The 17,081-nt window shown below is 47.4% G+C and overlaps 1 protein-coding gene across 2 annotated transcripts in view; it reads right to left on the minus strand.

Moving 5' to 3' along the window:
* LOC137307268 (activin receptor type-1B-like) overlaps window positions 1-16,414 on the minus strand; it is a 63,099-nt gene extending 46,685 nt beyond the window's left edge. For both annotated transcript variants that reach the window (XM_067976705.1, XM_067976704.1), the window contains exon 1: window positions 16,219-16,414. In XM_067976705.1, coding sequence (XP_067832806.1) covers window positions 16,219-16,279 — 61 coding nt within the window. In that variant the 5' untranslated portion in view covers window positions 16,280-16,414. The remainder of the gene's footprint in view (window positions 1-16,218) is intronic.
* Between the last annotated feature and the right edge of the window lie 667 nt (window positions 16,415-17,081).

Here is a 17,081-nt window from a genome sequence, read left to right on the forward strand (position 1 = left end):
TGCGCGGAAGATACCAAGCCGTGGGTGACTTATTATGCCCCATATTTATTACAATGCTGTGCCCAACACCAACCCTCTCAAGTGTCAGCATGGTTCAATTGGTAGCACTTTTACCTCAGAGTTAGAAGGTGGTGGGTTCAAACCCCACTGGAGGACTGGAGCCCACATTTTGGGCTGACACTCCAACATATTACAGGGGGAGCGCTGCATTGTTGAAGGTGCCGCCTATTAGATGAGACATTAATCTGAGACCCTGTCTGCCTATTCAGGTGGGCATAATCACCATTCTACCCTGCGTCTATCCTAGTGACAACACTGCATCGTCTTCATGAAGATTTGACCAATAATATTTGATGAGGGCATCAGAGGAGCAATGAATCAGTTTCACGATAATGACGTTCTGCTCCAGTGTCTCAGAGATTCACTTTAACCTGATTTATCATTGCCGTGACTGTTTGTCCATGACCAGTAAGTTAGAATTAGCAGAGCAAGGAGATCAGAGTGTCCAGGCCAACATTTCTCCCTCAACCAACACTACCAAAAAAAAAATCATCCAGTCATTCATTTGCTGCTGCAAATGTCTACAAAATAACAGCAACTGCACTTCAAAAACTGATAGAACGAACTTGCATTTATATAGCGGCTTTCACAACCCCAGGACGTCCCAAAGCGCTTTGCAGCTAAATGAAGTACTTTTGAAGGCTTGTCACTGTAGGAAACGTGGCAGCCAATTTGCACACAGCAAGCTCCCACAAACAGCAACGTGATAATGACCAGATCATCTGTTTTTGGTGATGTTGGTTGAAGGATAAATGTTAGCCAGGACACCAGGGAGAACGCCCCTGCTCCTCTTCGAAATAGCACCATGGGATCATTACCATCCACCCGAGGGGACAGACAGGGACTCTGTTTAAACGACTCATCCGAATGATGGCACCTCCGACAGTGCAGCGCTCCCTCAGTACTGCACTGGAGTGTCGGCCTGGATTATGTGCTCACAAGAACTGGAGTGGTCTCTTTCCCTTGGTATCCCAAAACAATCACATGGGGACATGAGGGGTCGGCTCACATTTGTTTGCGCGGAGATCTGCCGCTCCACGTGCCATCAAGATCCAAGGTGGCAGAAACCAGGTGAAGACCACATGGCCACCACACATCGGCATTTAAAGGGGCACTGGCCAGTCACAGCAATGATAAATCAGGTTAGTGAGTCTTTGAGACACTTGGGCAAGAAGTCATTATTGTGAAACTGATTCACTGCTCATCTGATGCCAAATACTATTGGTCAAACCTTCATGAAGGTCACCAGGGTAGAAGGGTAGAATGGTGGGAGGGTAAAATTGTCATTCTATGTCCACTTGAATGGTGAAAACACCCAGCAGTATAATTATTGACAGGAATGTTGTTAATTGATTTCAATTGGGAAGGATCAACCAAGGTGCCCCAAATTTCCCCTTACTAGACAATGGTTTCCATGGATGTTGGGCAAGAGTCGGGCTCAGCTGTAATGCCTCCTTGCCTCCCCGATCAACACCTGCCAATACTCAACTGTCTGGTCAGATAGGTGGCCACTTCAAGGTACCAGCTGGCTGGTAGCACCTGTGTAACTGTACCCTAGTAAGAGTCAACACCTTCAGGTAAGGAGGCGTGAACATAGACAAAAAGTAAAATGCATGCGAGTCAAGAGGTTCCAAACAATTATGGGGACGTGGTCCATGTAACAGTAAAAAGCCCGGTCCCTTAGTTGAGTACACAGCTGGTAAACAATAGAAGGCAGCAAGCCCAGTCCTGTCTCAATCCGTGATTGCACATTTAACAGATTGAGTGGAATAATTGCAAATATTGACTGCAGTGGAGGGCTGCAGCAGTGCACTCGTTGACCTGAAAAGTTGGAGACGACAAAGATCATTGCTACACACGCGAGCAAGCATTCACACACACACGCAACGGTTCAAGGCGGCGGCTCACCATCAACTTCTCAAGGGCAACTAGGGATGGGCAATAAATGCCAGCCTTGCCAGCGACACCCACATCCCCAGAATGATTTAAGAAAAACACACACACATTGGGTTTATTTCATTGCTTGACTCTTGCAGTCATTCTGACCTCGTGCCCTCAGAATAAAGACACACATCTCTTTTGGACTTGGTTGTTTAGAAATTTCTAAAAGTTAAACGAGACTCAAATCTATTTTTGTTTTTAAAAATCTCAGGAAGTGGGTGACGTTGGCAAGGCCAGCATTTATTGCCCATCCCTCATTGCCCTAAACATAGCAAAACTGGGTAGGGGCAGCAGGTTCTCTTCCCCAAAGGATATTTGTGAAGCAATAATTTAATATAATAAATCTGGCAGTTTTCAGAGTCATTTTTATTGGTGCTAAACCACAAATTACAATCTCTGGGTTGCTAATCCAGTACCAGAACTACTGCATTTCATGACGACATCTCCAGCCCTGGCAGTGCCACTCAGTACCACATCCAAGACAAAGCCAAGAAACCTAACACAAATGACACCATAGCAGGATTTCTCTTTGAGTCTGCTCAAGAATCTCTTTCCCCTCACATATCTTTTGAAGCACAAGTCAAAATTTGGGAGAACTTCACATCAACGAAAGTTTGATTGAACAACTTCTCCAAGCATCGACTTGGTTCTGCTGGCAGCACTCTCACCCTGGATTTAGATGGTCGTGGGTCTTACTCTTCAGTGCGGTGCTGAAGGAATGCTGCATTGTCAGAAGTGCCATCTTTTGGAGGAGGCATTTAACAGAGAGCCAGTCTGATGAACATCGAAAGGTCCCACAGCACCATTTGATGAACAGCAGACTTCCCCCAGTGACCTGGCCAACATCACCGCCCCCTCTTCAAAAAAACATCAACTGGACTTTGTGGGATCTTGCTAGGCACAAAAATGGCTGCCGCGGTTGCCGACATAATAGCTGCTGTCATTTCAAGCATTTTGAAGTGCAACAGCTGATAAACAGGATGTCCATTTTATTCTCTGGTGGAAATCCTTTCCCCGCACCCTCAATTTTCTCTGCTCCGACTAAAGGTGTTGACTCCTTACTGTGAGGGGGGTGGGGGTTTATCACATGCGAGCTGACAATGAATGTCAGCAGCTATTTAGCTATGGCGGGCGGGGCAATCACAGCCAAGTCCGGCCCTACCCTTCCTTTCCCTCTCCCCATGCACACCCCCAACACAGGACCCCCACATTTCCAGCAGTGGGCTATCAGAAGCAGGAACCCTGGCTCGTCCATCATTTCCCAAGCCCAGGCATTAGGAAGCTAACAGTATCACCTTTGTTGCCACCCCAGACCAATCTTGGAGATCTTCCTGTCTTTATCCAGTGAGTAGCTCAGCCATACACTCACAGCCATCTGGAAACTCTTCCCATGACACTGAATGAACAACTTGCATTTATATAGCACCTTTAACGTAGTCAAACGTCCCAAGGCGCTTCACAGGAGCGTTAGCAGACAAAAATTTGGCACCGAGCCACATGAAGAGATATTAGGACAGGTGACCAAAAGCTTGGTCAAAGAAGGGTCTTAAAAGGAGGAGAGAGAGGCGGGGAGGTTTAGGGAGGGAATTCCAGAGCTTAGGGCCTAGGCCGCTGAAGGCATGGCCACCAACAGAGGGGCGAAAGAAACCAGGGATGTGCACGAGGCCAGAATTGGAGGAGCGCAGAGATCTCGGAGGGTTGTCGGGCTGGAGGAGGTTACAGAGATAGGGAGGGGCGAGGCCATGGAGGGATTAGAACACAAAGGATGAGAATTTAAAATCACTCACAAGTGGACATCACCTTCTGGGTTTCAGTGAAAGCGGTGGGGGACAGACCACGATTTACAAGCTCCCCATTTTGAGTAGCATTCCACGCACAAGGTGCTCATTGCTGATGCAAACAATTTTTGCTATCTGGCTTCATTCATTCTACTCTGATCCTGGATTAGGCGAGAACTCTTTTTTTTACACAAAAGAGGCTCTTTTGGGATTGATGTCTATGGAGACCCATGTGAAACAGGACACTGATTGTTATCTTGCCGTTGGATGCCTTCTGGTAGCCCGTCACTTTCTTAATCCTGTTGACGGCTCCCAAACTCCAACAAAGCAACAGCTACAAGCTCGAGTCTGAAGAGGTCACGGAGAGAACAATCAGCACTTCATTCAGAACCAGTTACCAGACACACCCAGCACACACTAAGCAAGGGAGGACTTTGATCACTAGTCTGGAGAGGCCACGTAGACAGAACAAATCAGCACTTCATTCACAACCAGTAGTCAAATACCAACTTTTCTCTTTTACACAATTTCCATATTGCACCGCAGACAGGCAGGAAGAGAAAAAGAAGTACATTTGCTTGGAAGAATCACAAAGCACCTCCACCGATATTCTCAAACCAAAGCTGCTTGGTGCATTGGAGCTTGTTTGGTTCATATTCCAGGGACAGGGGGAGAAAAAAAGAGTTGATGCCCACGTTTATACTGCTCAATCCAGCCAGAATCTTAAACTCCTTTCACACTGTGCAAGACCCATGCTGGCGGCACCAGCTTTTTGATGCACGCAGGCTTGCCAACCTGCTAGGATTTTTTTTTAATTATTCGTTCATGGGATGTGGGCGTCGCTGGTGAAGCCGGCATTTATTGCCCATCCCTAATTGCCCTCGAGAAGGAGGTGGTGAGCCACCTTCTTGAACCGCTGCAGTCCGTGTGGTGACTGTTCTCCCACAATGCTGTTAGGAAGGGAGTTCCAGGATTTTGACCCAGCGACGATGAAGGAACAGCGATATATTTCCAAGTCTGGATGGTGTGTGACTTGGAGGGGAACGCGCAGGTGGCGTTGTTCCCATGTGCCTGCTGCTCTTGTCCTTCTAGGTGGTAGAGGTCGCGGGTTTGGGAGGTGCTGTCGAAGAAGCCTTGGCGAGTTGCTGCAGTGCATCCTGTGGATGGTACACACTGCAGCCACTGTGCGCCGGTGGTGAAGGGAGTGAATGTTTAGGGTGGTGGATGGGGTGCCAATCAAGCGGGCCGCTTTGTCCTGGATGGTGTTGAGCTTCTTGAGTGTTGTTGGAGCTGCACTCATCCAAGCAAGTGGAGAGTATTCCATCACACTCCTGACTTGTGCCTTGTAGATGGTGGAAAGGCTTTGGGGAGCCAGGAGGTGAGTCACTCGCCGCAGAATACCCAGCCTCTGACCTGCTCTTGTAGCCACAGTATTTATATGGCTGGTCCAGTTCAGTTTCTGGTCAATGGTGACCCCCAGGATGTTGATGGTGGGGGATTCGGCGATGGTAATGCCGTTGAATGTCAAGGGGAGGTGGTTAGACACTCTCTTGTTGGAGATGGTCATTGCCTGGCACTTGTCTGGCGCGAATGTTACTTGCCACTTATCAGCCCAAGCCTGGATGTTGTCCAGGTCTTGCTGCATGCGGGCTCTGAATGCTTCATTATTTGAGGGGATGCGAATGGAACTGAACACTGTGCAATCATCAGCGAACATCCCCATTTTTGACCTTATGATGGAGGGAAGGCCATTGATGAAGCAGCTGAAGATGGTTGGGCCTCGGACACTGCCCTGGGGCTGAGATGATTGACCTCCAACAACCACTACCATCTTCCTTTGTGTTAGGTATGACTCCAGCCACTGGAGAGTTTTCCCCCCGATTCCCATTGACTTCAATTTTACTAGGGCTCCTTGGTGCCACACTCGGTCAAATGCTGCCTTGATGTCAAAGGCAGTGACTCTCACCTCACCTCTGGAATTCAGCTCTTTTGTCCATGTTTGGACCAAGGCTGTAATGAGGTCTGGAGCCGAGTGGTCCTGGCGGAACCCAAACTGAGCATCGGTGAGCAGGTTATTGGTGAGTAAGTGCCGCTTGATAGCACTGGTCGACGACCTGTCGATAATTCCTGGAGACTCCAGGAATTAAAGATTAATCGCCAGGACACTGCTTCCAGCAATCTTGGAGAAAAATTATTGGGGGTGTTAAAAAGATGGTGTGGTTTTTTTTCCCCATTTTCTTTGAACACTTATTTATTGGGGATAGGGGGGGGAAAAAAAGCTCTTTGACTGATCGTCAAGGAGCACTCAAATCGGGTAAAGGAGAGTTATCACTTTCCAATTGACGTAGCAAGATGAGGCGCCACAAGGATGGACTTGTCGGGCGACCGATGTCGGGAGCCTGGGGGCGGGGCGGGTGAAGGTGGGCGGGTCATATGACAATACCTCCAGTATGGCAATACTAGACGCACGACTCTTGCACAGCTGGCTCAAGCTCGAAGGGGAACTTGCCAGGATTTGCTCAGGCCGGCAGCTGGAAAGACCCAGTAAATATGGGTTTTCCGACTCTCTTCCATAGCGAATCCCAGCAAATGTACTTTAGGATTCTAGCCGACTGTGCAAATAACCCATTGTTGGGAGACAGTGCTATTAGGCACAGGTCTTTAAAAAGCAGCTCAAGGGCCAGTTTAGGCATCTAAGATTCTGCCCCCTGGGATAAGGAAGCCAGATTTTACACTGTAAACACAGGTGGCTGACTGAATCTAAACCCAACGAGTGAAAGTACAAAAGAATCGGAAATTTTTTAAACAGGACTCAAGGCATCTGCCCTCTCAGGTGGACGTAAAAGATACCATGGCACTATTTTGAAGAGCAGGGGAGTACTCTCCGGTGTCCTGTGCCAATATTTATCTCTCAACCAACACCTCAAAACAGATGATCTGATCATTATCATACGGCTGTTTGTGCGACTTTGCTGTGCGCAATTTACAACAGCAACTAAACTTCAAAAGTACTTAATTGGCTGCGAAGCACTTCGGGATGTCCTGAGGTCGTGAAAGGCGTTATAGAAATGCAAGTTTGTTTGTGCGTTCTTCTTTCAAACTCAAGAATGTAGGAGAACATGGTCTGAAGAGGCCAGTCTACCCATCATGCTGCTCGCTCCACTCATTACGTACAACCTAAGGCACTTCTATATTACGGCTAGGATGCTGGGAGAGGGATGCCCAGGGTCGCGGTTTACCCATCTCCTCGAGTTACCTTCACGTCTGCCGCTGCCCAAATTGTGGGTCAGCCGGAACCGTTTGAGGTAGGTCCTGGTTTGCGCAAAACTAGGAGCGTGACACGACAAGGTCATCATGCGCATTGCTACGTCTTAGATCAAGGTGGGCCCGGATATAATTCCCCCCAGCCACCTCCCCCAACACAATTTAGCCAACAACTTACATTTATATAGTGCCTTTAACATTGTAAAACATCCCCAGGTGCTTAGCAGGAGAGTTATCGGACAAAATTTGACACCGAGCCATACAAAGAGATACTTGGTCAGAGAGAGAGAATTCCAGAGCTTAGGGCCTAGGCAGCTGACAGCACATGGTGGAGCGATGAAAATCGGAGATGCGCAAGAGGCCAGAATTGGAGGAGCACAGAGATCTCAGATGGTTGTAGGGTTGGAGGAGATTAAAGAGATAGGGAGGGGTAAGGTCATGGAGGGATTTGAACACAAGGATGAAATTTTTTTTTAAAACCGAGGCATTGCCAGTTCAGGAGCCAATGTAGGTCAGCAAGCACAGGGGTGATGGATGAACGGGGCTTGGTGCGAGTCAGGATACAGGGCAGCAGAGTTTTAGATGAACTGAAGTTCACGGAGGGTGGAAGGTGAGAGGCCGGCCAAGAAAGCATTGGAATATTCACGTCACACATACTGGAACCCACCACATGCATTTAGAAGACAGGTGGAGGAAATGTGGAATCAAACAGCACATCACCAGGGTCCAGGAAGACATGGGGGTGCTGATTCTGGTCAGGTAACATTGGGGCAACCCAGTGTGTCCCCCTTTTGGTCCAATTAAAATAGGCCCAGGAAGAGAGTACTGCTCATCTGCAGTTAATGGTTCGCCATCATTGCAAAACACGCCTAAAGCCTTTAATCCAACTGATTTAAACAGATGAAAAATTCTTCTACTTTGCCTCCCATCAGATAAATCAGGCAGAATGCCAGCTAATTTCCCCATCATTCCCCAAGGCCCCTTCACTTTAGAGCAGCCATACCCGTCTGCTCCACACACGGAAATATAAACAAGCTCACTAACTTGGCGATGGAGGACCCACCTTTTGTTTGTGAACTGCTGCCCGATTCACCAGCTCTGCCTCTGGGCAAGCAACCGAGAGGACCACACGAGGTGGGATGGTGAATGAGGGAGGGGACGGGAGGTCATTACAGCACTGCAAGTACTTAAGAGGACTGTGTATAATTCTGGTCTCCATATTAAAAAGGATAGAGAGGCACTGGAGACGGTACAAAAAAGATTTATCAGAACTGAGAGGGTATAACTATCAGGAAAGACTGAACAGGCTGGGGCTCTTTTCTCTAGAAAAGAGAAGGCTGAGGGGTGACCTGATAGAGAGGTCTTCAAAATTATGAAGGGGTTTGATAGGGTAGACGTAGAGATGTTTCCATTTGTGGTGTGGGGAAGTCCAAAACTAGAGGTCATAAATATAAGATAGTCACTAATAAATCCAATCGGGAATTCAGGAGAAAATTCTTTACCCAGAGAGTGGTGAGAATGTGGAACTCGCTCCCACAAGGAGTAGTTGAGGCGAATAGCATCGATGCATTTAAGGGGAAGCCAGATAAACACACGAGGGAGAAAGGAATAGAAGGATATGCTGATAGGGTTAGATGAAGTAGGGAGGGAGGAGGCTCATGTGGAGCATAAACACTGGCATGGACTCGTTGGGCCAAATGGCCTGTTTCTGTGCTGTTAATTCAATATAATTCTACGTAAGAATCACAGCAGCCAATTTGCACACAAGGTCCCACAAACGGCAATGTGATAATGAATGGATAATCTGTTTTTAGGTGTTGGTTGAGGGATAAATATTGGCCAGGACACCAGGGAGAACTCCCCTGCTCTTCTTCAAAATAGTGTCTTGGGATCTTATAACATCCAGCATCCTCAGTTTAACGTCTCACCCGAAAGCCAGCACCTCTGACAACGCAGCACTCCGTCAGAGCTGGAACTGAGAGTGCCAGCCTAGAATTTGTGCTCAAGGCTCTGGAGTGGGGATTGAACCCACAACCTTCTGACTCAGAAGCGAGTGCGCTATCCACTGAGCCACAGCTGACATTTGTGTACCAGCTTGCCGCGTGTAAGGTCCCAAAACAGTTATTCCTGCAGAACCGTAGCCCAGTATTTTCGGGGGGGTTACAATTCTCCTGCTGGGATAAGAGAGCCAAGCACCTGTGGAATCGTACCCAGCATGAGTCAACACCTTCAGGAAAGTGGGGCGGGAGGAAAACGGGAGAGGTAAGAGGGGAAAAAGAGTCAACTTCCCAGAGAATTATCACATTTCAAAAGCAGTTATTCTAGGCAAGAATAAAGCATGATAATGAGAACATCATACATAACCAAGAAAGTTCGATTACTTTGGGAGCGCTGGCCCGACCACAAGCCATCAAATCATGGACTATGTGGGATTCGAGTATCAGATTGCTATCAGGTGCCGTGTGCTTTTCTCATTAGCAGCTCATCACCCAACAGCAGTTTCAATGCTGCGTACATTGCAGGCAAACAGGACTCAAATGTCCTTGAGTAGTTTTATATCCAACCCACACGGATTACCTTGAATAGAAAGTTTCAAATGGCATTTCCATCGGACTTCAGCTGAATTGGAACTGTTGGGATCAGGAAGTCAAAATCCAACTGAATTCACCAGTCCAACGCTACCTGGGAGGCGTCTCACAGCATTAATCTCTGCTGCCCGCATCCCATCACCTATGTCCTTGCTGACTTCCACTGGCTCCCTGTCCCCCAACGTCGCCAATTTAAAATTCTCATCCTCCTGTTTCAAGTCCCTTCACGGCCTCGCCCCTCCCTATCTCTGTAACCTCGTCCAGCCCTGCAACTCCCCCTCCACCCCTGAAAATCTTTTGTTCAGCGCCTTCAGCCTAGGGTTGCCAACTCTGGTTGGAGGTAGTCTTGGAGGTTTTATCACATGACCTCCTGCCATGAACCACCCCCACACTCCCACCATTGGTTGCCCAACACGTCCATCCTCACAGCGCCCTGCCATCCCACACCAATTGGAAAGCGGGCAGACTCTTGTTACCCAATTGGATGATTCGTGACTGGTCAAACAGCCTTTCCCTTCCACATCCCACCACCCCATTTCCAATATGTTTATAACTAATAAACAAAAGCGTGCAATGAAAAACACTTTTTTAAATGCCCCTAGGATTTGTCTCCTGGGTTGCTGTCAGTGTCCTGGAGATTAGGCTTTAATTCCTGGAGGCTCCAGGGCAATCCTGGAGGGTTGGCGACCCTACTACAGCTGTCTAGGCCCTACGCTCAAATTCCCTCCCTCTGCTAATATTCCCATCTTTGGCTTGGCGTACATTGTTATCTGATCACGCCTCTGTGAAGGGCCTTGGGAAATTTCTCCATGTTAAAAACACTATACAAATGCAGGTTGTTGTGATCTAGATGCTGTCAAATGGATACCCCATTTATGCAGTACAAACGAGGCAGCTAACATACCCTCGTGAGGCACTTTCTTTCTCCGCTGCCAAGAGCAAGGCAGAGGTAAACAATCACCACCTGTACTGCTTCCCTTTGGAGGGGGGAGGATGGTGGGGTGGGTGGTGAGAAAGATGGGGGGGTGGGGGGCAACATTTTGCCCACAGCCTGCCCGTATAGACCGAACTCTCAGCCTGGCAATACAGGCCACAAAAGCAATTGTCTTTTTACTGGTCTGTATGGGTCCTGCCCGCCCAGCATCAGGCAAAGTCCACGATCCATGGCCAGAAAGAGTCACAAACGTGACTCCTACGCACTTGTTACATCGTATCTCCAAGTCTACCATGTGATGTAAACAGAGAGAATTCAGAACGCAGGCAATTGCAATATGAATTGAAATTGTGGATTTAGCTCAGTTTCGCAGAGCGGCTTGCCCCTCTCCATCCGAGCCACATACTGATCAACTTCTTTTGAGAATCCAAGTTCCCACTCCACTGCTTCCTAATCTGCCTCTCCCCCAGCGAAGGGATTACATGGAGACGGGACGCCCATAAGCAAGACACATCCCTCTGGGACTTGGCTTCAAATCCAGCCCAAAGAAGGAATTTGTATTTCTATAGTACTTCTCATGACCTCAGGACATCCTAAAAGCACTTTACAGCCAATTAAGTAATTGTAAAAAAAAATTTTTACAGCATAGACACTGTGGCAAACGCAGCAACCAATTTGCACACAGCAAGATCCCACATACAACAACGAGATAATAACCAGATAATGTGTCAAACATAAGTGATGTTGGTTGAGGGATAAATATTGGCCAGGACACCAGGGAAAATTCCCCCGCTCTTCTTTCGAAATAGAGCTGTGAAATCTTTTACGTCCACCCAAGAGGGCAGACGGAGCCTCGGTTTAACGGTCTCATCCAAAAAACGGCACCTCCGACAGTGCAGCGTTCCGCGCAGTTCTGCACTCGGACTGTCAGCCCACATTAATTGTGCTCAAGTCTCTGGAGCGGGATTTAAACCTGCGACCTTCTGACTCAGCAGCGAGAGTGCTACCACTATCTCATTGCCATTTGCGGGAGTTTTCGGTGCGGGAATTGGCTGCCGTGTTTCCTACATTACAACAGTGGTGACATGAAAAAAAGTACTTCATTGGCCGTAAAGTGCTTTGGGAGATCCTGAAAGGAGCTATAAAATCCAAGTCCTTTCTTTCCTGTAAATCCTCGCCTATTTTTCCCTTCATTAGCTTCAGGTCACCGAAAGCAGCACCCCAGCTAACTCTACGCAGGGCAAGATCAAAACCTGGGACCCGACTGGCCTGTAGGCCTCAACAACACACTGGGCTCTTTTGCCTTTATGGACAGCGAGTTCAGAAATTTCCTGGCACAATCCATTAGTCGCATTGGCACCTGAGAAATTGGGTCAGGAGTGCCAAACCCATGTATAGTCAAACAGAAGCATTCAAATCAATATCAGGACAAATCCTTAACCATTGGCAGGACTCTGCTACAAGTCAGTGAACAGTGAGGTCTTAAGGATGGAGGGCTTGTCCATCATGACCTATCATTTTCTCCTTACACGATGCAAACACATCATAAAGAAATAAATGTTTTAAAGGGGAGGCGCTGGTTTAAAAAAAAGCAGGCAACTTTTTTGGTTTCTAAAATAACATTGACATCTGCCGGCAATTAAATTGCCCAACAACTTTATATTTGCCAGTTTGTCACCCTCAGGTTAAAATGAAAAGGGGTCAAAGCCTCCAGTTAAACAGCGGAGGGAAATGTTAGACAAACACACCAAGCATTCAGATAGCATCCCACGGTGTAAGTAATTGCAGGGCTTGGTTACCTTGGCACTCACATAACGAGCAATCTTGTCACTTGGGTGACACTAGGATTTCAGTGAAGGATAATGGTGAGCAGATCAAATGTTTACACGACGTCTGCTTAAACTGCTCAAAATATCCGGCAGAACATTAGCAGATTGCATCCTTCCAACCTTGGGCTGTGTCTCGAAATAGCATCAAGACACATCACACTAGGGAAGACATACTGGTTGATCAAAGGCAGTGACAACAATGGCAGAAAATTGAGGGGGCGAATTGAGAGTAGTTAATATTAAAGTGCATTAAGGGAAGTGGGATTTTTCCTGTCGGATAGTGGTCCCAATATACTAGATATAATATTAAAGAACCAGGAGGTGAGAGGAGAATTTTTTTTTGGACGCAGCAAGTTGTCATGATCTGGAATTCACTGCCTGAAAGGGTGATGGAAGCAGATTCAATAGTCATAGAGTCATACAGCACGGATAGAGGCCCTTCGGCCCATCGTGTCCGCGCCGGCCATCAGCCCTGTCTACTCTAATCCCATATTCCAGCATTTGGTCCGTAGCCTTGTATGCTATGGCATTTCAAGTGCTCATCCAAATGCTTCTTGAATGTTGTGAGGGTTCCTGCCTCCACAACCCTTTCAGACAGTGAGTTCCAGACTCCAACCACCCTCTGGGTGAAAAAGTTCTCTCTCAAATCCCCTCTAAACCTCCCGCCTTTTACCTTGAATCTATGCCCCCTTGTTATAGAACCCTCAACGAAGGGAAAAAGCTCCTTAGTATCCATCCTATCTGTGCCCCTCATAATTTTGTACACCTCAATCATGTCCCCCCTCAGCCTCCTCTGCTCCAAGGAAAACAAACCCAATCTTCCCAGTCTCTCAAAAGAAAATTGGATAAATACTTGAAAAGAAAAAGAGGAGAGGGGGCAGAGTCAAGTTCACAGAAGAACTTGCAGAGATATCGAACAAGAACTAAAGAAGATTTCCACAAAGAGTACCATCTCCTGGACAAGAAACAGGTCTCAGCTGTGCCTACGCATCAGGTGCTTGTCTCACGCTCCCTATCTCTGTGACCTCCTCCAGCCCTACAACCCTCCGGGATCTCTGCACTCCCCGATTTTAATCGCTCCACCATTGGCAGCCGTGCCTTCAGCTGCCTAGGCCCTAAGCTCTGGAATTCCCTCCCTAAACCTTTCCCCCCTCTGTCTCCTCCTTTAAGACACTCCTTAAAACCTACCTCTGACCAAGCTTTTGGTCACCTGTCCTAATATCTCCTTATATGGCTCAGTGTCAAATTTTGTTTGCTAAAGCTGTGAAGCACCTTGGGACATTTTACTATGTTAAAGGCGCTATATAAATGCAAGTTTATGTGGTCTCAAGCCCCACTCCAGGATCGAGCACATAACCTGGGCTGATTCTTCAAATGTAGTGTGGCACGGATGGAGGTGCTGCCCTTTGGATGAAACATAAAACAGAAGCTGTTGGTTCAGGCAGGCCTTTACCATCCCATGGCACTATTCAAGGTGCAGCCAAGGGCTCTCCTGGTGCCCTGCACAATGTTCCTCCCTCAACCTACACCACCAAAAACTGGCCATTCTTCCTCGTTGCTCTTTGTGGCACCTTGTGGTGTGAAAAATGACTGCCACGAGTCAGCCTTGGCTCGGTGGATGGCTCTGTCGCCATTGAGACAGAAGGTTGTGGATTCAAGTCCCACTCCAGAGACTTGAGCACAACATCTAGGCTGACACTCTGTGCAGTACTGAGGGAGTGCTGCACTGTTGGAGGTGCCATCTTTCGGATGAGAAGTTAAACCAAGGTTCCGCCTCCCCTCTCAGATGGATGTAAAAGATCCCATGGCACTATTCGAAGAGCAGGGGAGTTCTCCCCCAGTGTCCTGGCCAATATTTATCCCTCAAGCAACATTAAAACAGACGATCTGGTCATTATCACATTGCTGTTTGTGGGACCTTGCTGTGCGCAAATTGACTGCAGCATTGCCTACATTACAACAGTGAGCACAGCTAATGAAATACTTTTGAAGTGTAAACAGCGAGGTCAGGAAAGGCATTATATAAATGCAAGTTCTGACTTTGCCATGATCCCCCACATTAACAGTGAGTGCACTTCAGATTCATTGTAACGTACTTATGATTTGAAGAGCTGCAATGAGGCGACATATAACTGCAAATCTTTCATAGTAATTGACTCCATACAAAAGAAGTCACAAGCACAGAACACTTAGAATCATCTCTGGAAGTGGCATCAGGTAAAAAGACCTTGGACAAAGAACAGCACGCACCCAAGTAATGATTTACAACTAAACATCAAGGGAAAGCGACTTTATTCATTTTCCAGAACTTTTTGGGGGTGGGAGGAAAAAAAAAGAGCGAAACATTTACCCGCAATTGTTAAAAAGCCACAATTCTGGAAAAATGTTCCAATCTCACTAAAGCCCAGGTGTCCTGAATAAGTGAGGCTCCTCCACTTCTCAATTACAAACACAAGCCCAGGGATGAAGATTTTCTCATCAATTAATATTTCCCCCGTACTTTCTCTCTCCTCCCTCCAACTTGACATCGGTCCAACAAAGACTCCTGTACCAACATTAGATGGTTCACATCGCTGAAACCAATTGTTAAGACCACCTGCCCTTTCCGCAGTGGACAAAGGCACTCTGTGTGGTGTGCTGCTGGGAGGTACAGCTCCTATCCCGTCTGTGCTGGGTTAATGGTTTCAGCTGGGACAGTCCTGTAGAACTGACTTCAACATTCCTGGTGTAGGGCAAGACGTTTAAAAAAGCAGCCCCCAGCTCCTGGTTGCTATTCCAAACCCCCACCCCCCTAGGAAGATCAGACACAACTATCATGCCCTGCAGCCAAATACCCTGGCAACACTCACAGCCTTGGCTCACACACAAAAGAATGGCACCCTGGGCAAAGGGCACCTGTCCCTCAACATCAGTCACCGCAGTCAGGAGGGGAGATAAGCAAAAGGAAGTTTAAAATCGGTGCCCAATTACTTTCCACTCTCCCGTACAAAGTTAAGTGTCTAGGGTCAGGCCAGGACACATTCCAAATTCAGGACCATCTAGAGAGAGAGAGACACGCACACATGGGGGTGGGGCGGGTGAGAAGATTATTACAGCAATGTATTTATTGGCAGCCTCGCTTCTGAATTAAGTCCACCGGGCTCCTCCTTAGCTCATTAAATTCAGAATTTATGAAAATTGGCAACCGGTTTCCTGGCAATGGGCGTCTTGGGAAAGTCCGACTCTTATGCAGATTGACACAGAATTGGCGAAGCAACGTGAAAGGGGCTTTTTTTCCACAGGACGCTCATTGTGATCGGGGACTTCGATAACCAACCTAACTAGGCCGAACAAAGCCACTCATTCAAATACCTGTCGGCTTTTGTTTGTGTGTAAAAGGGAGGGAAAAAAGAGACGAATCGATAAAGTCAATCCACAGCGCTAGCAATAATAAGCACAGCAAATGACGGATATCAAAGCGAAACCAGGTCAATGAAACACACACACACACACAAAAAGGGAAGCGAAATTAACAAGAATGGAAACAAAAGAGAGTGAAACCGACCAGCAAATGATACACTGTGTGGGTCGAAATGTATCGAAATCCCAGCAGCACACTGGGTTTCTTATTTAGGTTCGGATCACGAGATATTGCCAGTGAAACAATCAGTCCTTGTGGCAACATTGTATCCAACTCCGGGCGCCATGTTGCGAGGACAGGGATGTAAATAAACATTTCAGACGCTTAAATATAATGTTTTAAAATAAAAAGAACCGGGGCGCTCCCCCCACTCCTCCTCCTCCTCCTCCTCCTCCTAACAGCAGGTGAACTCCCGAGTACTTACCGGCCCCGGTGCTGATATTCAGGAGCAGCAGGACCATGTAGAACTGGTAGGTTTTAGCCATTCCTGCAGCTTGCCATCGCCTGAAAGATGCAGCGTGGGTGAAATTGACCAGAGGTGGGTTGAAATTAACCAGACACGGAACCGTTTCACTGAGTGAAATCTACAAAAGGGATTACTCCGCCCTCTCTCTCTCTCTCCTCCGATGCATTCACAAATAGCCAGCGAGAACCAGCGCTCGGGAGGGGAGGGGAGGTGGCCTTTCGTTTTAACCCTTTCGCTGCCGCGGCTATCCGAAACTTGTAAAAGGACAAAAAAAAATAAGAAGGGGAGAGTTGGTACTGGGGGATAAACAGCGCCTAACGTTCACTTTCGCCTGTGTTGTAGTGCTTGGATTTGGGATTAGACCGAAACAAGCCTGTTTACACCGCATTAATAACTGAAAATGCTGGAAACACTCAGCAGGTCAGGCAGCATCTGTGGGGAGAGAGAGAGAAACAGAGTTAACGTTTCAGGTCGATGACCTTTCATCGGAAGTAAAGATGTATTTTAATGTTCTTCCCTTGTGTGTTTCTAAAATGAACAGAAATGGGTTTGCGCAACAAATTTCCCTTCCTCTTAACCCATCTCCTTGTATGAACCACAAGTGCCTCTCATCATAGCCCAGTGGCCATTTTCACGTGTTACCACCACAGTGGAGCCTGGATTGTCCAGTGGATTTTCAAGCAGTATTAAGGCGAGCGTGTTAACATTATGCCAGCTCTCTGCCCAGTTTTCCGCTGTTGTTTTCAACGCATGGCACAAGTGGCCACCCCAATATGGACTTTTTTTGTGAAAACTATTTCAGCCTTGGCTCATATGAATTA

This window comes from Heptranchias perlo, chromosome X, assembly GCF_035084215.1.
Source record: "Heptranchias perlo isolate sHepPer1 chromosome X, sHepPer1.hap1, whole genome shotgun sequence".
In the NCBI taxonomy this organism is placed as follows: domain Eukaryota; kingdom Metazoa; phylum Chordata; class Chondrichthyes; order Hexanchiformes; family Hexanchidae; genus Heptranchias; species Heptranchias perlo.